The sequence below is a fragment of the Podarcis pityusensis genome, assembly GCF_964106645.2.
Source record: "Podarcis pityusensis genome assembly, chromosome: 3".
Lineage (NCBI taxonomy): Eukaryota > Metazoa > Chordata > Lepidosauria > Squamata > Lacertidae > Podarcis > Podarcis pityusensis.
Window position 1 is genome coordinate 105,224,729 of NC_138026.1, and position 26,803 is coordinate 105,251,531.

The 26,803-nt window shown below is 45.3% G+C and overlaps 1 protein-coding gene across 4 annotated transcripts in view; it reads right to left on the minus strand.

The window, feature by feature from the left end:
• The window catches only part of LOC308472897 (endothelial PAS domain-containing protein 1-like), a 34,557-nt gene extending 22,619 nt beyond the window's left edge, over positions 1-11,938 (minus strand). The window contains exons 1-2 of one of the 4 annotated variants that reach the window (XM_080998141.1): positions 11,852-11,938; positions 8,446-8,562 (exon numbers count right to left, since the gene is read on the minus strand). In XM_080998141.1, coding sequence (XP_080854267.1) covers positions 8,446-8,558 — 113 coding nt within the window. In that variant the 5' untranslated portion in view covers positions 8,559-8,562; positions 11,852-11,938. Of the gene's footprint in view, positions 1-1,980; positions 2,291-7,420; positions 7,495-8,445; positions 8,563-9,332; positions 9,349-11,851 lie in introns of those variants that run through there. The other 3 variants (XM_080998142.1, XM_080998145.1, XM_080998143.1) reach the window with 3 other exon arrangements.
• Between the last annotated feature and the right edge of the window lie 14,865 nt (positions 11,939-26,803).

The following is a 26,803-nucleotide window of genomic DNA, read 5'->3' on the forward strand; positions in this document are numbered from 1 at the left end:
TCAGCATGGCCCCACAAAGTTCCTACAACACTCCCAACATATGAGACAGTTTGATTCACATGACCACCCCCAATTTTCATACAATAAAGAGGTCTTGTGAAACTGTAGCTCCAATATAAGACTGCAAGTTGATTCTGCCCCCCCCAAAAAACATACAGAGGCCATGAATTCCCCACAGTTCATGAGGAAGAGGGGTTGACTGTTAAACCACTCTGAGAATTGTAGCTCTGTGAGGGGAATAGGGGTCTCCTAGCAGGTCTCCACACACTTAACCAAACTACAGTTCCCAGGCTGCTTTAAATGTATAGCGCAGATGGGACCCTAATCTCCACTGCCATTTTGACTTAGTTAAGTAAAAAAATTCACCTCAGTTTTACATGGGTGATATACTTTATGCATAGGGGTAGACACCTGACAACTTGGGTTCTCCTCACTTTCCCATTTTTCCAATCTCAAATTCAGTTCTTCACATTTCTGCAGCAATGTATGATTTTTTCCCCTCATAAGAATTCACCAGCATTTTTGTATATTTGGCAGTTTGCCTCAGTGCAATGCATTATTTTCCCCAAGGCAATGCATTTTTACACATACACACAGTCTGCATTTTCATACACATTGGTTGAAGAGCTGCCCTGCCACTTTTAGAGAAGCGTGAAATTTGAAGAAGAGCTGTGTTTCCATCTGAGCACTGGTTTGAGAACAAATTAGGTAGCTTCTCGTTCATTTAAAAGCGAATGGAATTGAATTCATCGTAGATCTCTCCTTGTAAGTGCATCCCATGCGGTGCAAGCGGGAATAATCCATTTTAGGAGAAAGGCTTCAGAACTAAGCAAGTTCCCTCTCATACAACCAGTGTTTCACTATATGATGCCTTGAATCGTTCCCCACTGGAAACAACAAATGAGGTAAAATATTATTATGACAACTTTGCCTTTTAAAATTTAGAAGGCAAAGTTGTCAAAAGAATGTTTTACTTCACTTAAGGGGACAAAGAGAATCATTCCTCGCACAGGACCATTTCACAGTGGTGCGAACAGCAACTATTCCAGATGGGTTTATAACTTTAAGGCTCAGTGAACGGCACAGTAGGAGACTTTTTCTGAAAATGAAAACTCTCCCCGATGTATATGATTTCTCACTGAAGAGACAATTTCACCAGCATTCAGACACATAATGGGCCCAAAGTGACTGTGCTAAACTGTTCAAGAGAGACCATTTCAGGCCTGTGTGATTCAGGCTTAATTTTCCCTGACATGGTAAATCTCAGTCTTGGATGTTCCACTTCATACTTCAGGTGGACTGAATGCTCCTCTATAAAAAAAAACCCCAACAACCCAAAATCCATCCATAAAGGAAGCCAGATGCCAGAGAGAAGGATTCTATCCCAGCTTCCTTCTTGACTTGCTACTTTTCTAGGTGCAGGGCATTTTTCTGAATGGAGATGTGTTCAATTGTGTGAGCTTTCACTGAGATCCAGCTCCAAAGGCCTTCTGGCAGTTCCCTCAGTACAAAAAGTGAAGTTACAGGGAATCAGGCAGAGGGCCTTCTCTGTAGCGGCACCTGCCCTGTGGAACACCCTCCCATCAGATGTCAAGGAAAGAAAGAACTATCTGACTTTTAGAAGACATCTGAAGGGAAGTTTTTAATTTTTTAAAATGTCTTACTGTGTTTCAAGTTGTCGGAAGCCGCCCAGAGGGGCTGGGGCAACCAAGTCAGATGGGTGGCATTTTTTTAAAAAAATATATTATTATTATTATTATTATTATTATTATTATTATTCCAATCTGAAGTGATACAGCTCCAGCCTTTTGACTAAGATCAAGTGTGAAGAGATACAGGTTACCCCAGGTTTAACAGTTTGGTAGCAACAAGGCCTCAGAGGCAACTGTTGGACTGAGGGAAAATCACTCATAGTTTGGCAAGCAGTTGGTTTGCATAGGGTTACATAAGACTTTCCAAAAGACAGGGACAGCCTGAGACCTTTTGCTTCCTGAGGCAAAGAACAAGATGGCAGCCCCGCACATTCCATGTACGGAAACTCACTAGACTGGCTGTTGAATCTTATTTCAACAATGGCGATGGGACAGCATCTTTCTACACAGCCTGAGGGCAACAAGCTAGCTTAGGGGGAGCAGGGCAGGTATGGGGCAAACACCACTCTGCTGTATTTCACTGCCACTTCTCACCCCTCAGTATCTGCCACCTGAGGCAACAGCCTCACTCTGCCTAAAGGCAGGGCCGGCCCTAGCAAAAGACAAAGGTGCATACTGGATAAAAAATATTGGAGGGTGTCAAGTGTCCACATCACTGGCAACTCGTATGATACCTTATCACATGGCTGGGCCTTATCAATCCATGTGGGGAATCACTTTCAAATGTTAAGCCCCTCTGTGGAGCTACCGCCACACAAAGGGTTTTTTTGTCACCCATTTCACATCAGAAAGGTGAGGAGGGTGCTAACTTTTAGATCATTCCTTAGGTTGGGCATCTAGAATTCTGCTCATCGATGATGAATTCTTTGGATGGCCTTGAGCAAGTCATTCTCTGTCAGCTTCAGTGCCTTCTGAGTATAAAACAGGAATATTAATGATCATTCTGTGCTGTAAGGTATGAATTATAGGGTGTTTTTCTTAATGCTCTGCACACTTAACAGTGGCAGAGAAAAATTGCATTAGTCACAGTTCTGACTTAACAGCACAACCCAATGCAGGTTTACTCAAAGGTAAGTCCCAGTGCCTTCAGTGGTGTCGATCCCATGTTGTTGCGGCTGCCATCCCAAATGCTATGACAGAGGTTTTTACGTGCAGGAAAGAGAGAAAGCTTTGTTCAAGGCTTACAGCAATACAGGTCAGGCTACAGGTACAGATTGCTACAAACAGAGTCCGAGAACAGCATCAGGAGTCTGAGGCCAGATAATATCTGTGGAGATGTCTCAACAAATGGTCATGCTTCTCCTGCCAGTGATACTCCCTCTGTGAGCCTGGTGTGCTTGAAGGAATATGCTTCTCCAAGGGGCACAGTCTGTTCCCAACAGCAGAGGTGGTACTGAGTTCCTGATGGCAGGATGGAGGCTGAGTTCCCTTGACTCCTCCTCCATCAGTTGACTTAGGTGGAGCAATGGATGCAAATGTTACCTTTGTAGAGTAGATTAGTTTCTGCAGAGACCTGCACACCTTTCTGTGTCCTTCAACTAGGCAAAGGAATGGTAGAAGGCACCATCTGGGGAACCCTCAAGGGAAGGAGGCTCAGAGCCCAGAGATTGGTGGTGGGACAACGTTGAGAGGTCAGAGGGAGAAGACTGGGAAGAGGAGGAGTTGGAAGCTGAAGAGGTAACAGGGCTCAGTGAGCTGGGAGAGTCTGTGGCAGAGAGAAGTTTAGAATCAGAGGCAGAAGCTGAAGAACTGGATGTGGGAGGCCAAGAGTGTCACGGCTAAAAATTGGCCGCTGTTTCTTTAATGCTAAAAGAACTAAGTCAGCACGAGTCAGCGGCCTACAATGACTCATGCAACCTTTCACCAAATGGTACCTGTATATATAGAGTGGTCAGTGTTAGTGTGTGGTGTGGGTTGGTTGGATGGTAGAAAGCTGGTTGTGTTTGGTGTGCGTAAAAGCTGTCGGTCGTGCTTGGAGAAGAAGACTTTTTAAGAATAAAAGCAGCAATACTCTGCAAGAATGCCCTTTCTCAAAGACTCTTTTGTGCCAACTAAGGTCTGAGGCCTAGGCAAAGGAGTAAAAAGGAGGTCAGAACCTTTTCCTTTTCAAAACACTGACAAAGAGGTAGAGATGAGTCAGGATAGTGAAGAAGCATGGGTGTCTCCCCCTCCTGCTGCAATGAGATCCCCCCCCCCCCGATCTCCCAGAACCAGAAGAGGCATGAAACAGGCAGAGCAGCGAAAGACTGCAAGCAGGCGCAGTCTCTGATTGCTTGGAAAAAAACATTGGCGAGGAGGAAACTTAGATAGCTGTGGGAAGGCAAGGACCTTCAGTCTCAGCAACTGCTTCATGGAGGGCAAGACGGAGATGAGTTCCTGTGCTCATTAGGCCTGACACCTCACCATGTTTGTGCTACTTGTTGTTGGTTTTTTTGCTAACAAAGAGTTAACTCCAACTTGCTGAGTGTGATTTACTGCTGGCTCGCTTCTGACAGCAAGCAAGAGGTATTATCAGAGTTCAAGGACACATTCCAGCCAGGCAAAAACACCCCAGGAGGGTGCAAAGCAGGGCTGGTGAGGGGTGTGGCCTGTGGAGAGGGTGTGTGGCTGAAGATGGAAAGACCCAAGTGCCAGAAAGAGGGCTTTGCAGGGCCACATTTGGCCCCTGGGCCTGCAGTTCCCCATGCCTGGCTAAGGAATGGAATGCAGCAGCCTGGATTTCTGCTCAACCTGAAGTTGGTGCAGAACAGCAACCATATTAAGCAGGGGAACAGATGCAGATGGAGGCAGAAGGACTCTTGTTTTTTCATAGTTGTGCAAAAGAAGGGATTTGAGTATGTGCAGTTTTCATGGAGGGAGGAGTAAAGGAGTAGTCTGTGACTATGAAATCAGGGATCTGTGGTCCTCCAGATGTTGACCGCTGATTCCCCCAGGCAGGTTGGCCAATGGGCACATCTGGAGGGTCGCAGGTGCTTCCGCATCCCAGAAACAAAGATTCTGCCCTCCTTTGTATCTGACCATCCACAATTCATCCAGAGACAGAAAGCATCTTTGGACTAGGACCATGCTTCAGTTTTGCTTTTGCTTTTTTAAAGAAAGCATTTACTTTTTAGCTGGCTAAACCCTGTTTTCTTTTGTTTGTTTTGCATTACTTCTCTCTCTCTCTCTCTCTCTCTCTCTCTCTCTCTCTCTCTCTCCTTTTCTTTTCTTTTTGCAAAGGAGCCCCAGGGAGAGCTTAGAAAAAGGGTAATCAATAAAGAAACAGAAGCATTAGAGATCAGGAGGGAGAAAAGAGCAGATGGATTCGGGGGGGAATTCTGTGCTGCTGAAAGTGGACCATTCAGCATAGAAATTCAATATGCACTTCAGTTATTGTATGTGATGGTTCCCATGACAACCGCCGCGCAGCCATGCGAGGCATTCAGCTGTGCAAAGGGGCTGGAAGCTGGCAGACAGGCGTCAGCACTCCCATCTCTTGGAGCTGGGAACTTTAAAGAACTGGTGGTGCAGAGTAGATGCATCTTCCCAGGGACCAGTGCTAAAAAAAAGGGATAAGCTGCCTTATATCAAGTTGGACTATAGGCCCACTTAGCTCAGTATTGTCTTTCCCCCAACCAGGTGCCCCTCAGATGCTGCTGGACTACAACTCCCATCAGCCCCAGCCAGCATGGCCAATGGTCAAGAAGGATGGTAGCTGTAGTCCAAAACACCTGGAGGGCACGAGGTTGGCGGGAGGCTAGTCTATGCAGACAGACAGTGGCTCTCCAGAGCTTCAGAAAGGTGTCTTACCTGCAGATGCCAGGGATTGGACCTGGACAGGTACGGTGAGCTATAGAGCCACTGAGCTATGGCCCTTCCCTCACCACTGTGTTTAAACCAAAGTACAGTGGTACCTCTGGTTACGAACTTAATTCGTTCCGGAGGTCCGTTCTTAAGCTGAAACCGTTCCTATCCTGAGGCGCGCTTTCGCTAATGGGGCGAAATGTGATTTCTGTTCGCATCCTGGGGCAAAGTTCTCAACCAGGAGCAGCTACTTCTGGGTTAGCGGAGCTCATAGCCTGAAGCGTTCATAACCAGAGGTACCACTGTACTGGTTTTGCTCCACCGAAGTTAATCCAAGCACTTTCCTGGCTTTAAAAAGTTTGTTTTGATTGTAAGCTTGAGGGCAGGGACATGTGCATTTTGGTGTACATGTAGCCCAAGCACATTTGACTTCTTTTGTTTTTTGTTTTACAAATAATCAGTAGAAGAATAACCATGAACTCCCCTTATTCTGCCCAGCCAATCAACTTCCTTCTCCTAAGGGTATTTGCCCTGGTGGTCACTAGGGGACTACGCAGCCTCGTCTATCTGATGTAGAAATGTGTCCTATGGGGCAACACTTATAGCACAATCCTAAGCGTGCTAATTCAGAAGTAAATCCCACTGAATTCAGTGGGCCTTACTCCCCAGTTGCAACATTTAGGATTGCAGATTTCAATTAATATTGAGCACTGAGGAAAGGAGAGAGGAGCTTTTGCTGGTAACGCCCAAAATTTGTTCTTGGATCTTCAGGTTTTGTGGAACAAAAGGCTCTCAGCGGCTAATAATGATTGTATTACATATGCTGTATAGCACAATAATATAACATACACTCACACACAACTTAAATAGCTTAAATAGCCTTGGGAAAATGTGTATATAACATGCATGTATTTGATCGTGCATCCGTATCTGTGAATTATTGTTCACACACATACAGACACATTTTTACTTGAATGTTGGTGGGGAAGGAACTTTAAAGATTTGAGAACTGAATAACAGGTAAATAAGCAGGTTATAAGAGGCTCAAGTGTGACATGGATCTCTCTAGGCTACATTCACACTATACATTAAAACACTACGATACTGCTTTAAACATTCATGGCATCCCCCAAAGAATTCTGGGAGCTGTAGTTTGTTTAAGGCTGCTGAGGGTAATAGGAGACTCCTTATTTCCCTCACAGAGCTACAATTTATAGAGTTCTCTGTGAAAAGAAATAGATTGTTAACGCACTCTGAGAACTGTAGCTCTGTGAAGGGAATAGGGTTCTCTTAACCAGTGCTTTTTTTCTGAGGGGACGCATACCCTTAAACATTTTGTGATTCTAAGTTTGGCCTCATTGAGGGACAGTATTTCAATATGAGTAGGAAAATGAGAGTACCCCAAAACATTATTTTTTGGGGGAAAAGCACTGCTCTTAACAACACTTAGCACCCTAAATAAACTGCAGCTCCCAGAATCCTTTGAGGGAAGCCATAGCTGTTTAAAGCAGGGACCATAGTGCTTTAAATGTATGGCATGAATATAGCCGAACGAGGTCCACATCATACTTGAGCTTCTCCCCTAGAAGACTCTCCAGCAGATGTTCTTCCAGCCAGTCCTTCAGGGAAGAGGATTTCATGCCTCCCACTTTACGATTCTGCTGGAAATGCTTCCATGTGCAACCTGGAGATAGATAGGACCCGCAGCTTCCGTCTGGAGTCTGGCCATGTAAACATTTGCAGCCTCAATGATTCATCAGTAAGTGGGACCAGGACAGGCTCTGCCAGTTGACGGTGCTGCCACAGGTGACAGGTCTGGTTTGGCATTGGCTGAACCGCTCCGGTTTGCTCTCTGCTCTGCTGCTGGCATCTAGCGTTGAGCACATCTCCTGTCCCAGCAGAGGAAGCAAGTGCTTTGCAGATGCTTCGGAACAGCTGTGCTGCTAACCCTAAAATATTGTCAGGAACTAATGGTGTTTACTCACTGAGCGTCAGCTGCTGGCTACAGAAAGAACACCAGCAACACTCCAGCCACAGAAAGCCTTAGCGCAGGGATGGGGAACCTGTGGCTCTCCAGGTCTTGTTGGACTCCAACTCCCATCAGCCCCAGCCAGCATGGCCAATTGCCAGGACAATGGGAGCTGGAGTCCGGCAAGAACTGGAAGGTTGCAGAGGTTCCATATCCCTGCCATAACAGATGCATCCCCCCCCCCCCAGCATCTGAGTGGTCCCAACTGGGACGCTTGTTTTTAGTGCTCCTGCAGGAGCCAGCTGACTTGTGCAAGACCAAAAAAACAAGCAGCTTTTGGTCCAGTGCTTGGCACAAGGCAGCCGGCTAGTGCCAGAGCTCCGGACCCAAAAATGGGACATTCCGGGATCCAATCAGAAGCCGGGAATGGTTTTCTGTAATCCCCACTTAAATTGGGAACAGTTGAGCAGTAGGCAGATGGGATGCTGGTTTGAAACGAAGAGACTCTTACAGTGCAATCCTATGTATACAGTGGTACCTCTGGTTGCGAATGGGATCCATTCTGGAGGCCCGTTTGCAACATGAAAAGCCAGCAACCTGAAGCGCCGTACGATCTGGTGGTTGTGCGCATGCGTGAAGCGCGATTTAGCGCTTCTGCGCATGCGCGAGCAGCGAAACCCGGAAGTAACCCTTTCCGGTACTTCTGGGTCGCCGCGGGACGCAACCTGAAAAAATGTAGCATGAAGCAAACGTAACATGAGGTATTTACTTGGAAGTTGCTCCACATCCCATGGTAAGTCTGCTTAGGATTGTAGCTGTGTGCCTCAGCTGATTTGTTTAAGTAGTTTAATTTATTAAATTTGGACACAAAGCAGGAACACCGGTAGTTCTAAAGGGGGACAGCAACATTATTGTTAGATGGTGTACACATATATAGGAGGATTTTTGCACCAAGAAAATTGACTGGAGGCAGTTGGTTCTTCCCCTGCCCTGCCCGCAATGTAGACTCAGGTAGGGAAAGAGAGCAGGATAGTATCTAACCTGAATGGCTTTGTGGTCCTGATCTCCCGCCTGGAGACTGATGCAGTTGGGCATCTCGAGATGCAGTTCTCTGTCCTGATTGGCTTGCGGCAGTTTTCACACAAGATGGTCATGGTTCTGGAAAAGCGATGGAAACACTGAGAGGAGGGAGGGAGTCCTGGGGTTGTGTCCAAGGCCATGCTAAGTCATAGTTCTGTCAGGTAAAGGATTATCACTAGGGCAGTACTTTCACCCGGCCACAGCCCAGTCCCAGGCTGGTCACATCCTAGCTCCTTTTTTTTTGTTTTTGTTTTTTTTTAGTGGGAAGTGCAATACAGTGGTACCTTGGGTTAAGTACTTAATTCGTTCCGGAGGTCTGTTCTTAACCTGAAACTGTTCTTAACCTGAAGCACCACTTTAGCTAATGGGGCCTCCTGCTGCCGCCGTGCCACCAGAGCACAATTTCTGTTCTCATCCTGAAGCAAAGTTCTTAACCTGAAGCACTATTTCTGGATTAGCGGAGTCTGTAACCTGAAGCGTATGTAACCTGAAGCATATGTAACCCGAGGTACCACTGTAATAGGGTTCTCGTATAACATCTAGTTTGGTGCTGAGCTCATGTGAACACTAAAACAAAACTGACTACTATGGATATTGTTAGATTTTGATATTGGTAAAGCCTGTGTAAACAAAAGTGAAGCTTTCGTTATGCCACTGAGAATTGTCATTGGGGGCTGTGAAGGGGAGGAAAGCATTGAGCTACGTGCAGCAGCCCTGATAAAAATCCACCGCTGTTTTGGTAATAACAACAACCTGATCAATGCCAGAGCATCAAATGGTTTACAAAATATTTAAAAACCAGTTTAAAATATGCAATAAAACAACCCCATCAAAATATATGGACATACAGATAGCAAATTTAAATGGGTGTCTGTTAAAAGTGCAGACTCCTTCTGAAGATCATTCCTCATGTTGCCTAAAGGGCGCTGTTTGGGCACAAGGGAGAAAGGTTTCAAGGCTTTGCAGAAGTACAAAGAGAACCTTAAAGGGAGGGGAAAGACTTTTAAGCAAACAGCAGGAGGCATGCTTAGTGCCAATGGAACACTGTTTGTTGCGGGACAGGAATGGAAAATTGTGGCGGGAGGAGTAATGGAGTATCCTGGGAAAGGGCATGGCTGACTGGCTGGAGCCCAGGACAGTTCACACTGCAAAGTTTGGCACCAGGCCAAGTTTATTTTTTAATTTTTTGAATTTATATACCGCCCTATACCTGGAGGTCTCAGGGCGGTTCACAGAAAAGACCAACATAAAAACCACAATATATATATATACTAAAAATAAAAACAGCAACCCAATAACACACACCCCTCAAAAAAGAGCCACATTTTAAAAAGGGCATAGGATGTCAATCAGATCAACCAAAGGCCTGGTTAAAAAGGAACTATTTGTTTTATTTATTGGATTTATATATGTTGCTAACTATAAAAAGCAAAACACAAACCAGAGATGTATCTTCAGATGATGTGTTTAGCATTGTGTTCTACTTTGGCTCTTAGTTATTTATTATATTGGGATTTAATATATTTACCATTAATATGTTATGAGAACAATGGCTTACTAAGACTACATCTGTACATTGCTTAATTCTTCAGTGACGACTGAGCAGTGACTTTGGTCACATCCACACAAATCATTTAAATTACACTTAAAGCACACGGCTTTTCCCAAAGAATTATGGGAACAGAAGTTTACCCTTAAGGGATACAGTTCCCAGCACTCCTAATAAACTACAGTTCCCAGAATCCTTGGAGGGAAGCCATGTTCTTTAAATGTATCTTGTGGTTTTTCTGCCTCTTTTATGAATTGGAAACGAACTTTCTACCCTGACCTCTATCTGTGTTGGAGCATGACACCAGCATTAAATTTTCACTACCCAGCATCAAATTTTCAGTAGCCAGCATCAATCTTTTAGAGGCCGGCACTGTATAGGGATGGGAATAGGACTGCCAAAACTCTATAGGAACCAGCTTCAAAAGTTTTTGATGCATATAATTTTTCCACCCCGAGCATGCTTTCTGCCCAGAGTCTTGCATCAGGAGAAAAACTGCCCTACTTCAAAGACAAAGGGACACTTTGGAGACTGAAACAGTGGAAGTTGAGCAGTACACTCAGGAGGTCGGGGGAAGAGGGTTCTTTAAAATGAGGAATACATCCAGAAATCTATTCCTAGAACGCTCCGACACATCCAAGAAGCTAATTTGTAAAAAGGGCTCAGCTGCAGAATTCAGTGCCAGAGGTCAACATGTAAACAGAATATAAAGAGACCCTTGAGCATGCACCGAGTGCCTTTCCTACGCTGCCAAACAACCACAGCCAGCCCTTAAGTATCTGGGATTAGAGGCAAGGGCTTCTGAGGGCAAAGAGATTAACATGCAGACAGACTTCAGTCTCTGCATTTTTGAATTAAAAAATGAAGGCTGTGTACACACCATGCATTTAAAGCATCTTTAAAACATATAGCTCCTCCAAGCCCCAGGAACTATAGTTGGCCCACCACAGACCTATGATTACAAGCACCCTTAACAAACTACAGATCTCAGAATTATTATTTTTTGGGGGGGAGGTCATGTGCTTTAAATGTACGTCACGTACGCAGCCTGGGGCTGTGTACTATAACTTTGAAGCACATTTGAATTCCTGTTTCCCCCTCAAATGATTCTGGACACTTGTTTAGACCTCACAACTCCCCGCAACCCTTAACAAACTATGGCTTGCAGAGTTCCCTGGAGGGGCAGGTGGGAACGCACTTCGAATGTGCTTCAAAGGTACAGGAAGGCACGCAGCTTACATGTGAGCAAATCGCAAGGATCAGGAACCAGAGGCCTTCTAGATATTGCGGGTGGACTACAACTCCCATCAGCTCCAGCCAGCATTCGCCCCGATGGTCATGCCTGATGGGAGTTGGAGTCCAACAACATCTGTTGTTATTATTATTATCATTATCATTATCTGGAGAGCCAAAACTGATCCTGCAATGGTCCCAGCCTCTTTCCTGGTGCAGATGGGAAAAAACTAAGCCAGCTCAACCTGACCTTTCCATGCATCTGGATCACAAGAGCCAGGGGGCAACTGGATCCGAAGTTAGCTGCATCAATGCGCCCTGCGCTTCAATGTCTCTGCTGTCCACTGGGTGGTACTGCGGGTAATGAATTGATAGAGAGCTGTTCAGGGTCACAAGCCAGGCTTATTGCTTGGCAGTGACTGGGCTAAAATTAGGGCGACTCAGCTGAATCCAAGTGCTAAGCGCCAGGCGGCTGCAAGACAGCTGGATTCGCCACCTCCTTAGGGTAGCAAAATAATAATAATAATAATGACATACAAGATCTGGTCAGATCTGGCCCAACCATCCCCTAAAAGGACTTCTTACCTCTTTCCTCTCTCTGTCTGGGTCTGAACTTGCTGACCCCTTGTTCTCAAGAACTCCTTCCTTTTGTAGTCACCCCCTCCTGGGGAGGTGTGGGGGGGAGAGGGGCCGTCAGGCCAAACGGGGGATAAAATTACCTCTTGTGACGCAATTCTAAACATCTCTGTGCTATTTTTAGAAAGCAGGCTTCTAAAAATAGCTTGACCACCACCCCACAGCCTGCTTGTTGTAATCTGATAGGGGAAGCAATAAAGGGAGGCTCTGGCTCTTTAAAGCCGGCTTGTCATCTCAGCAGGGAATTGGGGTTACGAGTGGGGGTGGGGGTGGGGGGGTCACTCCCAGTGGAGAAGGATTATCCTCACTTTGAGTCACAGTGATGTCGCTGATGAAGGGGATGCGGTGATGCCCTTAAGAGCTGCTAGCTATATGGGATTCTCCAAGCAGAAAACTAAACGATTCAGGAGCAAGCGCAATAACAAAACTTAGCAATTGCAGCACGTTAGAAAAAGCGTTTCACGTATGTTATCTCTGTCCTCCTTGCAAGCAATCCTGCAAGGTAGGCGAATATTACTGTCCTCATAGATTGCAGGGAACTGAAGCTGAGCACATATAAGCGAATGTGCTGTGATGGACCCATGGCTTCGCCTAGCTAGACTACCAGTCTCAGAAAATCCTGCTAGTGGCCCTGAGGGCGAGAGAGATCAATGAGTTGCCCAAGGCCTCTGAGTGAGTTTGTGGCAGAGGCAAGATCTTAATCGGAAGACCACAGCGAAATGCTGTGACTTCCATAGTCAGCTAGTGGTGCAGGTTTGTTAAATCCAAAGGCAAATTTATTTGTCAAAGTTGCAGCCCCAGTGAAACTTACTTTTTAGGGTGCAACCCCTCTGCATCATCAGCCGAATCCTGAATTAAACAGATGCTCTGCTGGCTACAACGGATCATATTGTCTCCTCTCCAAATACTTGATTTGATCATCTGACCGTCTAGACAAGTGCCCTCATATTAATTGGGATGCAAAGGAGTTGGCGTGCAGCTCTGGGATACCTTAGTTGGTAGAGCATGAGACTCTTAATCTCAGGGTTATGGGTTTGAGACCCACCTTGGGCAAGAGATTCCTGCATTGCAGGGGGTTGGACTAGATGACCCCATGTTGTTCCCTCCAACTCTACAATTCTATGATTCTATGTTTCACGAAGATATGGGGTGGTGGGCAGATGGGCCTAGGGTCCAATCCAACAGAACTCATGTTCTTCATGTTTGGATGACACTTAAGCAAGCACTTGAGGGCCAGTCCACGCTTTTCTGGACTCATAGCAAAAAATATACACAGAAAGCCAGAGCAATTCCCCAAAACTATGGAGCCAGCTATACAGCTGCAAATATAACATTTTAAATGTGTTTTAAGTGCATTATACAAATGTGACACTAGGTGGTGATGGTGAGCTAATGGGAAATTCAATATATATTTTAAAATGTTTTTTAAAACAGCATTTTCATAGCATTTTTATATATATGTCTAGATTCAGCCCATTTTATGCACAGAACAGAACATCCCAATGGAACCGCCCACGGCAGGTACAAATTAAGAATAACCATGTAGTTAGCTACCCTTTAACAGGGTCTCAAGACTGGCCATCTGAGGGAGGCTGCCTCACCTTACCTAAAGTTAAGGCTGGCCCTGCAACATCCCTGGCAATTGTGAATGATGTGCGTATACTTAACTGGCTGGGTTTCTCTGAATCACACAGGAAGGTGCAATAAGAAAAGGAGCAGTTTCTGTTGGCATGATTATTTTGAGGCAGCCTTTCCCTGCCTAGTGCTTTCTAGATATTTTGCACTCCAGTCCCCATCATTCCTGACCATTGGCCATTCTGGCTGTGGCCAGTTTGGGAAAGTCTGTTGTGGGGGAACTGTATCTTACACAATTCAGAGCACAGATTACATTCCCCCACTTTGTTTCCCTTTGCTTTTTAGCCTAAGGTTGAGATTTCGTTTGCCATGCCTTTCATCAGCGATGTTGCTGGTTTCCCGTCTCAAAGAGATGTTCACACTTGGCTCAGGTCCAGCTTGTTGTGTTTAGAGTAGAAATCAGCAGGGGGAAATCCCTGTCTCTTTCGATAAAAACAAAAAACTTTGAGCAAGTGTGCGCGCACTTCATCCCTTTATCCCAAATGTTCCTATTGGGATTTGCAGTCTGGCATGGTTTATTTAAGAGTGATCAGCAATACTGACTGTAGCATTCTGTGCTGGAATTGTAAGTCCTGCAGGAAACCTTGCTGAAGCCTGTGATTACAAGACTCTGGAACAAAGCCTGAGTAACAGCATGTTCTGCAGACTGAGAAAGATCTCACTTTGCTTCTGGCATCACGCAGGGCCGTGATGATCTGTAGCGCAGCAACATCCAAACATCCACCCACTAGTTATACTTGGGGCTGCACTTAACAAAACATCTGGGCTAAGAGAACCCCAGTTTCTGCAACCAAGAAACAGAGCTGTGCAAATTGTGCAAAGAAGCTTGTGCATGTTGCATGCGCCACGCCGGTTCTATCAATGGCGTAGAGGTTAGAGCAGGGGTCGGCAATGTTTACCTTGCCTGGGCCGGTTCACTCCAGTGGAGAGTCCTCTGTGGGCCGGATTGCTAAAGTGTGCACCCGCCTGCAATTTCCAGTGTCTGTGTCTGCGCAGAGGCGATTTCCGGTGTCTGCGTAGACACAATTTCTGGTGCCGTGGAAGCGAGTCCCTGCTTTAGCGCAGCACGCAGGGACTCACTGAGCGGGCGGCTCAGTTCGGGGGTGGCTCGTGGGCCAGTTAAATGACCCCTGTGGGTGACTTCTGACCCATGGGCCTTACGTTGCCTACCCCTGGGTTAGAGTGTCGGACTAGGCCCTGGGAGATCAGGATTCGAATCCCCACTCAACCTTGAAGCTCACTGGATGACCTTGGGCCAGTCACTGTCTCTCAGCCTAACCTACCTCACAGGCTTGTTGTGAGATTAAACAAGAAGGTGAAGAACCACATGGGCTATAAAAGGCGGGCTATAAATGCAATAAATAAATTTCAGATATCTCTGAACCTTTCGGCAGGTGAATTCAGGCTTCATATAGGTGTTGGTGACAGACATTTATTTATTTTGCAAGGTTTTCAGTTATTTCTCCATGACAAGGCTCCTAACTCAAGGCTGCAGTAGGGTTTCTTTTATTCTAAGGGGAGAGAAAGAGATGTAACACCTGGGTTGTCCTGAAGGAGACTGTGCATAGTTAGAAGTGCAAGTTACCGTATTTTTCGCTCTATAAGACGCACCAGACCACAAGACGCACCTAGTCTTTGGAGGAGGAAAACAAGGGGGAAAAAATTCTGAATCTCAGAAGCCAGAACAGCAAGAGGGATCGCTGTGCAGTGAAAGCAGCGATCCCTCTTGCTGTTCTGGCTTCTGGGATAGCTGCGCAGCCTGCATTCACTCCATAAGACGCACACACATTTCCCCTTACTTTTTAGGAGGGAAAAAGTGAGTCTTATAGAGCAAAAAATACGGTAGTTCCCTGATTCCATATTCGATTCCCTGGGTTCCAATATGTGTCCGCAGCATTGAGACCGTGAAGATTTAGATCCCTTTCCTGCCAGAACATTTAAAAAAAGAAGAAGCAGGCAGTGTTTGCAGCCATTAGATTCCATAAGGCAAGAAGCAGTGGCGGGAGTCTCTTTAATATACAAATTAGGGTTACAAACAGAAGGTGCTTGAAATGTTGCTTGTGCGAGCTGTCTGCTGTAACAAAAATGACCTCGTCTCCTCCACCGTGATCCATCTCACAGGTGTGCTCCAGAGAAAGCTTAAAGGATTTTGTATGCTTCCCTTCCCATTATTGCCATTACTGACATGAAGCTGCAGGGGGACTGCACGGGGCATTTAATCAAACCCTGTGCCCAGAATCCCACAAATTTAAATTGGAGATCAGCAACTAGGAATCCCCGAGCCAAATCTGTCTTTCTCCTACTCTACAGTTGTAGAGCTACAAAAAGGTCAGAAGAGGGCTGCCCAAAGGATGAAGGGGATGGAGAGGCTCCCCTTTGAAGGAACGTCACAGTGTTTGGGACTTAATGGTTTGGGGGGGGAAGGCAGGTATGACGCGACATGCCGGAAGTTTATAAAAATTATGCATTGCACGAAGGAAGTGAATAAACACAAGTTTTACTTCTCTCGTAAAAGCAGAAGTCGTGGACATCCAATGGATGTTGGGAGAGCCAGGGCAGACAAAATACTTCTTCATGCAGGACAGAGTTAAACTGTGGAACTCACCTACACAGGAGGCAGTGTGGCCACCTACTTGGATGGTTTTAAAAGAGGATTAGGCAAATTGGTGGCGGAGAAGACCATCCATGGCCACTAGGCACAACGGCTCTGCTCTGCCTCCATGGCGGGAGATGATAACACCAGTCCCTCCAATAGGAATGTCCTTTTCCATAATAATACTAAGAAGAATTTTATTATTTATACCCCACCCATTTGACTGGGTTTCCACTCTAGGTGACTTCCAAGACATATAAAAAGGTAACAAAACTCCATACCCTCCAACATTTCTCCAATGAAAATAGGGACGTCCTAAGGGAAAGCAGGACATTCTGGGATCAAATCAGAAACTGGGACAGCTTCTCTAAATCAGAGACGTCCCTGGGGAAAAAGGACACTTGGAGGATCTGAAAGTTGCGTTGGGCTGCTCAGTGTTGGGAGATGGGTGTGATGGTACATGTAGTCTTCTTCAACCTTGGGGGCACCCTGCCTGGCAGTAAAGATTGAGGAAAAGGAGCAGCAGCAGCAGTTGGCAACAATGGCAGGGAGGAGACACCAGGGACGGTGTCTTCGGACACCTGGAGCCAACTCTGCACTTGGACATTATGGAGTGTATATGGATCTCTCCCGCTTTTGCACTGGACTGGGGAGCTGGGGTGTTTGTGTATTGGATGCTGCTGATTGCTTCTCAGTACAAACTCTCGTTTCCCCCTCTAAGCAAACTCGGCAGAAGACTAGGAAAATGAGGAGACTGGAGAGAAATGAATCAAGAAGATTGTAAGAGGTTAATTTGCAGGGAAATGAAGGTTAATGCTTCTGGAAGGTGAGAGAGAAAATATCTGACAAATGGGCTGCATCCCTTTGGCGTAGCGGGTTGGAAAAGGCTGGAACGGCGTTGAAATAGCATAACTAACAGCATAGCAGCCAAGGCAGAAGCAAAAAAGGAAAAGGGAAAAAAAGGCAATTGCCAGACATATAATAGGGGTTACCTTGAACCTGCGTGGTAGTCTAGCAGCTCTCATTAAAACAGAAGGCAAAACATTTACCAAGGCACATCGTCACATTTCTTCTGCAGTCCCTGATCAACAAAAAGATCCACTTCTACAAATTGCATCACATAAACAGCTTTCTTATCACATGAGCAAAGAAAATGAATTGCCGTCGTGCTCATTTGAAGATAGTTTAGCACACATCTTTAAGAGATGTTCAGTACAGGGCTGAGGTGGGGGTGGGGAGCTTGTATACCTGTCTACCCTCCAACAGCACATAGCCCAAAATGTTTGTAACACCCATATTTTCATAACTAGGGAAATTGCCTAAGTTCCCCCATTTTGACACACTGCTGGGCCTCTATAGCATCTTCCCCAGCAGAAAAATTATAGTGTAGAGAGAGGGGAGAGAGACTGGTCTCTTTTTTCATGGTAGCTGGAAAACTAGTGGCCAGTGAAATTTAGATGGCACTGCCGTAGGTTCAGAACAAAGCACCTCTACACCAAATGCAGAATTAAGGACAGCCTCCTGTGTAATTAAAGGTAAAGGGACCCCTGTCTGTTAGGTCCAGTCATGGCCGCCTCTGGGGTTGCAGCGCTCATCTTGCTTTACTGGCCGAGGGAGCCGGCGTACAGCTTCCAGGTCATGTGGCCAGCATGACTAAGCCGCTTCTGGCGAACCAGAGCAGCGCATGGAAACGCCGTTTACCTTCCTGCTGGAGCGGTACCTATTTATCTACTTGCACTTTGACATGCTTTCGAACTGCTAGGTTGGCAGGAGCTGGGACCGAACAAAGGGAGCTCACCCCGTTGCAGGGATTCAAACCGCTGACCTTCTGATCGGCAGGTCCTAGGCTCTGTGGTTTAACCCACAGTGCCACCCGTGTCCCTTCTTGTGCACTTAAAGGTAAAGGTACCCCTGCCCGTCTGGGCCAGTCGTGACCGACTCTAGGGTTGCACGCTCATCTCGCTCAAGAGGCCGGGAGCCGGCGCCGTCCGAATACACTTCCGGGTCACGTGGCCAGCGTGACGAAGCTGCAGCTGGCGAGCCAGCACCAGCGCCGCACATGGAAACGCTGTTTACCTTCCCGCTATAAAGCGGTACCTATTTATCTACTTGCACTTAGGGGTGCTTTCGAACTGCTAGGTGGGCAGGAGCTGGGACCGAACGATGGGAGCTCACCCCGCCGCAGGGATTCGAACCGCCGACCTTACGATTAGCAAGTCCTAGGCACTGAGGTTTTACCCACAGCGGCACCCACGTCCCCTTCTTGTGCACTTAGGTGGCTGTTTAAAAGAGGGTTAGACAAATTTGTGGAAACTGGCAATTAGACATTCATGTCTAAGAATGAAATCTCTGTGTTCAGAAAGCATCTCTTTCCAACAAAGATGCTGGAGGGAAAACAATGGGATGGCTAATGCTTGTGTCCGGCATGTAAGCTTCCTAGAGGCATCTATCTGCCTGTGCAGAAATGGAACAAATGAGACTTGGAACTATTTCTTGCAAGTGGGTGGAGTGCTCCTGATGAAAGTTATAGCCAGCCATGTCCTCTTCTGTGGAAAAACCATTCCAGCCAATTCCCTTCTCCCATTCATTAGTATTAAGTGTTCTGTGGCCACTGTACACATTCATTTCTCATCGGGCTGTTTGTACAGAAACAGAAAACAAAAACTCAACTCCATGATTTACACAAGAATCTGCACCTGGAGAAAGAACGAGTTCAGAAGCTGGTGGTCTGATTGAGCAAAGTATGTCTTCTGCTATGGATGGCGACTGGCTGTGGTTGCACACCGATAGAGGAAATGTAATTAGATGTATTCTCTTTTTTATAATTAATGCACACAAACATGCATACCCTGCGGCTAGACCCTGACATTTCAACCTAGGCTGAGTGTTGCACCAGATTGCACCAGCAAAGCGGATTCTCTCCTCCTTTCCCTTTTTAAAAATGCAATTTCTTTCTGTCCCACTCAGTCTGGAGCCCAGCCCAGAGTACTGTGGCTTTGCATCTTAATAGAACAACACTTCTTGTCGAACTCTCAGTTCTGAATCAATTATCCACCTAGGAGAGATGTGAGACTGTTCAGGTTGGGGAAATGTAATGACAAGGCTCAGATGCACACAGGAGAGCTGTGAAGAACACGTGTTGAGAACCTAATTAATTTTCAGCAAAGAGATTTTTTAATCGCACAGACTGGCGGGGGGGTGGCTGCTAAGGATAATCCAATAAAAATGGGCACAAAGTTCCCTGCTTGTTAGGAGCCGGTAGGGAGGTGTAGCTCTGCAGCACATCTGTCAATCACGTCCGGCTGAAAAGGATACAGGTTGAAGCTATCCCCATTGTAGTGCCAACTTTTTCCCAGTAACTCTCGCATGCTGACTGAACGGGACCTATGCCAGCAGGATTTAAACTGGTAGAACTTAGCCTGGTTTAAATTCCCCCTCCACACACACACACCAAAAGGGTTAGGGGTGGGACAAAGAAAGACATCTGTTACAAACCGTTTGGCTCAGCCACATGACCTGGCAAAAGTTACACCAGCAAAGAGTTTGGATTTGGATTTGATATCCTGCTTTATTACTACCTGAAGGAGTCTCAAAGCGGTTAACCTTCTCCTTTCCCTTCCTCCCCCACAACAAACACTCTGTGAGGTGAGTGAGGCTGAGACTTCAGAGAAGTGTGACTGGCCCAAGGTCACCCAGCAGCTGCATGTGGAGGAGCGGGGAAACGAACCCGGCTCACCAGATTACGAGTCTGCCACTCTTAACCACTACACCACACTGGCTGATGATGCTGCTAAGTCAAAGTCTACTTTGATGGCTTGTTTTCTCTTTGCCAGGTTCAGTCTGGCTCCTGAACGGAGTATGGAACAGGAGTACCTTACACCAACTTAACTTAAACTGGTTTTCCTCAGGATTGTTCTGTAAGTCTCTGCCTACCTCCGAGGCTAGAGACAGGAGGGTGGTGGATTTGAGAAGATGAAAGGATGCTAATGGTATGTATGCCCATCCCACTTTTGCCTCTGGCAAGTGGATTTTGCTGGGGGGGTGTATTATTTCAAAAATATGCAAAATCATGAACAGCACACAAAATGTGCCTAAACACTATAGGAAGGAGTGGCCACCTCATACTTCATTGAGGTTAAAATGGCTACTAGCCATGATGGCAATATAGCGCTTCCAGGATGAGAGGCAGCATGACTGATAGGGTAGCTGGGGGGAAACACGCAAGAGCGCACTGTTGCAGTCAGGTCTTTCTTGCTTGCAGGATTCGCAGAAGTACAGCGGTACCTCGGGTTAAGAACTTAATTCGTTCTGGAGGTCCGTTCTTAACCTGAAACTGTTCTTAACCTGAAGCACCACTTTAGGTAATAGGGCCTCCCGCTGCTGCTGCGCCACCAGAGCACAATTTCTGTTCTCATCCTGAAGCAAAGTTCTTAACCCGAGGTAATATTTCTGGGTTAGCGGAGTCTGTAACCTGAAGCGTATGTAACCCGAGGTACCACTGTATCAGAGAGGCCTTTGATCTGTTTCAGTAGGGCTCTCTCCATGTGCCTCCAAAACTGCTGCTTTTCCAGCCTAGAAGACATTTAAAAGTTTTGTAGCAGATTCTTGGCTGTGAGCTGGTATGCTACATTTAAAACTCTGATACTAATCATTTGTGCTGCGGTTCCATGAAGATGTGTTTTGATGCATTGGATTGTGCAATGGTCGCATTTGCTTTTATGTTGTCATGGATGATGTTTGGTTTGTTTTTTGGGGGGCAGGAGGAAGGTAGCTGATCTCCGTAAAGAAACCCCCAGATTGCAAAAGGCAAGAGGTAGATTCTGCAGCAGAAATAACTCCTGTAACAGAGGGACACGCCCCCCAGATGACTCGAGTTATCTAACTTCAGAAAGCTAAAGCCTGATTCATATTGTTCCCTTAATGAAGGACTAGGTGCAACCAGTCCAGCTGCCACTGCTTGCACTGACCACTGAAAAAGGCATCAATAGCCAAGACAGGTGAGAGAGTCTGGGGCCAGTATGAACTCTGGTCGCTTTTCTTGGGAGTGTCCAAGTGTTGCTGCCAACACCCCTTCCCTTGTACAGTGGAAGAAACCTTGTGCCTTTGCCAGCAATCAAGATATGCAACAGAGAAGAACAGATTAGGAACAGAAGAACAGCCCTGCAGGATCAGACCCAAGGCCTATTTAGCTCGGTATCACGTTTCCCAAAGCATAAATGTATCAGCCCTTTCCTGCTCTTGCTTCCCAGTGACTGGAATCCAGAGCCATGCTGCCTCTGATGATGGAGGTTGTATGCAGCTATTCTGATAGTCTTATATCCTTCATAAATTTGTCTAAGGGCTTTTCTACGCTGCTGGCCATCACCAGAGTTTGTGACAGCAAATTCTCTGAGCAATGTGAAGTATTTCCTTTTGTTCGCCCGGAATCTCCCACCATTCAGAGCTTTCTCGGATGGCCCAGCATTCCTAGTATTACGAGAAGATTAAAAACCTCTCCATATCCATGTTTTTGATTCTGAGCATGATTTTAAACAGCTCTATGACATCCCTCCTTACATGCCTTGATCACCCAAATGAAAAAGTGTGAAATTTCTGGCACTTGTGCCTTCCTCCTGGGGAGAAATCAAGAAAGCCTTGTCACAGATTCGGTCTATGTACCTACGGCACAAATGTTTGCTTTATACTAGATTACTTGCTTTATACTAGATTACTTGCTTTATACTAGATTACTTGCTTTATACCAGATTACTCTTCCGGGGTGGCGCCATCGGTAATGGCGGATTCCCTCTGATCTGGAGGGACTGGCTCCACAGGAAACGGGTCTGTTCTGCTACGGCGAAGCGGGGACCCTTTAAAAAATCACAGGCGGATGAAGCCTGTGACCATGGGACTCGGCGGGCACCTTTTGCGCCCCCCCAATTCGTAAAGGAACCCAATTACGTGCTCCGGAGCAAAGAGGGGTTAGTGGCGCGGTGCTGAGAGTCAACTGCTTCTTCTGTGGAGCGAAGCCGCACAGCCGTTGCCGGAGAGTGCTACCTTTTTCCTGGGACAATTTGGCTACAAAACAACTACCCGTGAGCAGATCAAATTTGGACAATTGGACTTTAAACAACGATCTGTGAGTAGAACGGAAAATTGGATTAAGAAATTCCTCTTAATTTGGCACTGAAGCGGGAAGGTCTAAACAGGAAGTCAGCCTTCCGTTTCTTGTAGATAGATTAAAGCAAAGACATGACAAACTAGAGTGTAGAAAATCGTTTGTAAAGGATCAACTTTCATCATCTAAAATTACTGAACCCCCTTCGGAAGCAGGAGAAGAGGGGGGATTTTTTGCGGATTGCTTAAACCTGCAGAAGAGAGTGTAAGAAAAGTAATTTTCCACCGTCTTGAACCTGGGAGCGGGGTGTCAGGACAGACGCTTTTGGGAAAGTTCATTGACTATAGACAAAGGTTTTTGACAGACAGTTAAAAGAAGAGAAACATAGTGATTCCATTGTGCTCTTTCGCAATTTAAAGGTACAAATATTGACAAAATATCTGAAAAAGGAAACTTTGTTGTTAGATCTGCTGTTAAAAAAGAAAGAAAAGAGTTGGATACAAAGAGAAGTTCTTCCCCTAGAGGGAGCTTGTGAAACTGTTACTAAACTTGAACTGGGGAGCAGCTGCAACAGATTAAGATCGTGGGAATAGACTTCTGACTTGTATAACAATGTGCTCAGAGGCTCTGGTGCGTGCTTTCTGTAAAAACAAGTGCTTTATTGGAACAGTTACATGAGAAGACGGACTTGATGACTGTTGCGATCAGAAATTTTGGACAGGTAGTGGGTACCTATATAGGACCCACTCAGGAATCAAATCAGGAATGTGCTCTGACAGATCAGATGAAGGAGGAGATCGTTGTTGGACCTCGGGTGGCAGAGATGGAGGGAGTTGTGGCCCAGCAGGAACATGAGTTGTTGGATTTGACAAATGAACTTGGAAAAAGCCAGACTTGGAGAGATAGAGTCTTGTTTGGTTTGGAGATGGGGGGCTGGATAGATCCCCCTATGCAGGGATGTTTTGACTTTTCAAGTCTGGCGTTGGGTCGGGAGGAGTTTGGAGTTGTGGGGGTCCTCAATTTTGGAGGGATTTTGAAAAATGTTTTTAAATACCACATGGAGTTCAGTGTGGACTATGGAAAAGGGGCTGATCTGTCGAGAAGGGATAAAAATACTGTCAAGCTGGAGTCTCCACGTGTGAAAGGTGCAGAAGACAAAGTAAAGTACGGGTATAAATATGAAGAAGATCTGCGGAAGGGACATGGAAGAGACTTAAGGGCCTCGGACATAAGGTTACCAGGTTAATGAACTAGATGGATGGGATAGAAAGGACTGACAAAACCCGTGACCAGGAGGAAGAGACGTTGGATGAAGATTGGAGAAAGTTTCAAAAATTCTATTTAGGAATGTTTTCTAAAATTAATGAGTATTAAAAAAGATGTTGGAACGAATTTATTTGGCTTTAGCAGAAATGTTAAAAAGAACTATGCAAGAATATGTCATGGTTATGAGAAATTGGTATAGCTAAGACTCAAGCTTTAAGTTTTAGGGTTTTTTATAGTAAGATAAGGTTAAAATAGATTAAGGTAATTTAATGACAGAATATTATGAAAAATGGGAAGGATTTGCTGTGATAATCAATAACTAGAATACAAAAAAGGGAGGTGTGAGGAGGTCCATGAAACAAGTTAATGAAAGATAAAGATTTGGGAATATTGGATTTGTTTTTAAATTTTCTGTTTATTTTTGCTTTTTGATTTTGATGTATTTGTGTGATTTGTTTTTCTTTTTGATTTTTGTTTTTATTGACTTGTATTGTTTAATTTTTCTTTTTGTCTACTTTTTTCTTTGTAATTTTAAAATCTTCAATAAATATTATTTAAAAATAAAATAAAAAATACTAGATTACTTGGCATGGCTTTCCCCGAAGAATTCTCAGAAGTGTAGTTTGAGGAGGCTACTTAGAATTCTGTTATATCTCTGTTCATCTCTGGGCACCACAGTTCAAGAAGGACACCGACAAACTGGAACGTGTCCAGAGGAGGGCAACCAAAATGGTCAAAGGCCTGGAAACGATGCCTTATGAGGAATGGCTAAGGGAGCTGGGCATGTTTAGCCTGGAGAAGAGGAGGTTAAGGGGTGATATGATAGCCATGTTCAAATATATAAAAGGATGTCACATAGAGGAGGGAGAAAGGTTGTTTTCTGCTGCTCCAGAGAAGCGGACACGGAGCAATGGATCCAAACTACAAGAAAGAAGATTCCACCTAAACATTAGGAAGAACTTCCTGACAGTGAGAGCTGTTCGACAGTGGAATTTGCTGCCAAGGAGTGTGGTGGAGTCTCCTTCTTTGGAGGTCTTTAAGCAGAGGCTTGACAACCATATGTCAGGAGTGCTCTGATGGTGTTTCCTGCTTGGCAGGGGGTTGGACTCGATGGCCCTTGTGGTCTCCTCCAACTCTATGATTCTATGATCCCTCCCCAAACTAGAGTTGCCAGTGGTCTTTGCAGAGAGGGAATGACCACAAACAATTGAAACATAAAGTATAGATACAGCTGTAACAACAGACCATGAGATTAAAAGCCACAAATCAGAAAATAAGACTCAGGGTCATGCTATCAAAACCTTTAGGGAAATTCAACTACCATATATAAAGCCTTTCTTGTCTTGGAGAAGCAGGCTGTTCACAAGCACCACCTTCATTACCAAGTAGCATAAATTTCTCACGCAACTGGGAATCATGGTGGAAGTCCGATTTTCTCAGTTTAAGAATTATTTAAATCATAATTGACACAGAGAAGTACGAAATTAATCAAATTGTAAAAAGGTAGCCAGTGTTTAAACACTAGCTTCCATTTTTAACCCAAATAAGTAACTGAAGTTTTGAGACTAGGATGAAGCCGGACCATTTTTTAGCAACTGCATTTAGAAGCAGGGTATATATCACGACCACAGACAGTTCATCACAGTTACTAGGGACGAAATCACAGATAAGGGTTCTGTGGTGCTGTAATTGAACTAGAGACATTCTGTTTGTTCTCTATAAAACTATTTGCCAGTGACTAATTTGTGCTATTTTAACTCAAGGCTATGATTTTGGGATTTGTAGATGAGTTTGCCACAGAAGTAGCAAGGTCTGATCTACCATCTCAGAAGGAGATATCTCAGAAGAGATAGTTAAACATGTAAGTGTGCCTAGTAAGCCAATACAATTAACTGCAAACTGTAGATCAGTCTTCCTCCTAGAAAGAACTGTAAACGCTCTTCACAAATTGGGTGAGGTAGACAAGGACTAATTCAGAAAACAATTACAAATAAGTAAATGTTGGGCGGCAAGCATTCTGCAGTTATTTGATCAAAGTCCGTCAAAGAATAAAATCCACGCGGCAGAGAAAACAAGAGAAAGCAAGCAAAAAAGAGCAAGCTGGAACTTGGAAGGGTCCCGGTTTTTGTTATCTGGGGTGTGATAAACTGAAACTCTGACAAGCACTTTTCACACTTGGTCAGTGGCGGCTGAACAAAGGAACTGCATTATATTTGAGCATGGGAAGGTGATATAAGAATGCTCTATAGAATGCTTGGTTCTGTGATGGCTTATTCACACATCAAGTGATGAACATACCTTATGTGAACCAGCCCTACATGTCATGATGAAAAAAACGGAGGAACAAAGATATGTGGGCACCTGAAACCCTTGGCTACTGTTTTTGTTTTGGTCCCATTTGTTCCATCCAGTGTTCTTGCAATGTGGTTAATGTGCTCATCGCACATGTGTACACACACACACACACACACACACACACAATCTTCTCATCATAGTTGTGAATATCCATATACACCCACCTAACATTAAGGCATTGTCCATTACACCACGGTTTTCTAGAGGCACTGTGGGTTAAGAGGCCAACTGCTGCCTTGCATCACAGATAAGCCCACAGAGTACAATGCTTGGCTGGGAATGTAATGCATGAATTAAGCAGGGTCAAAGCTACTGCATGTACCCTCTCCTCTTCCTTGCCCCCATGCTTTTTCCAGTCCATGGGGTCCTGCTAGCATTTTGGGATGTCAACCTCTTCATGGACGCAGAAGAAAACAAAGCAGGTCATATGTTTGGGTAATAAAAGTAACAAGAAAGCAAAAGGGATGAGCTTCTGATCTCCCCACCCAAAATGGTGTAATTTTGATACTGGGTTAAATAGGTCAATGGAACATTTGAGACAGGCAGCTTTGAGGCACCAGAGTGGTCTTGGCTGGCTGAAAGCCTCGTTTAATAAGGGTGACGACGAAGCCCAATTTTATCTTAAATAATGTGGAGCATTTATATAGCACTTTAGAATATATGAAACACTTCACTTAACCTTACGACTTCTCCGTAAGGCAGGCAAGTAATACTCCTGAATTTCAGGTGGGGGCTGAAGCTGAGAAGTTTGCTTAAGGTCATCCAGCAAGTCCTGGTCAAAGGAAGATTTGAACAGATGGCTTCCCAGTGCATGCCATTAGCCACAAAGTGAGACCAGTTCTCTGATTTCAGGCTCAGTTTGCAATCTCCGGGCCCTGTGTCCCCAGCTCTTTGCATGGGTCCATCACTCACCCTCCAGCCATACAAAAAGCACTGACACACAAGGCTACCAAAG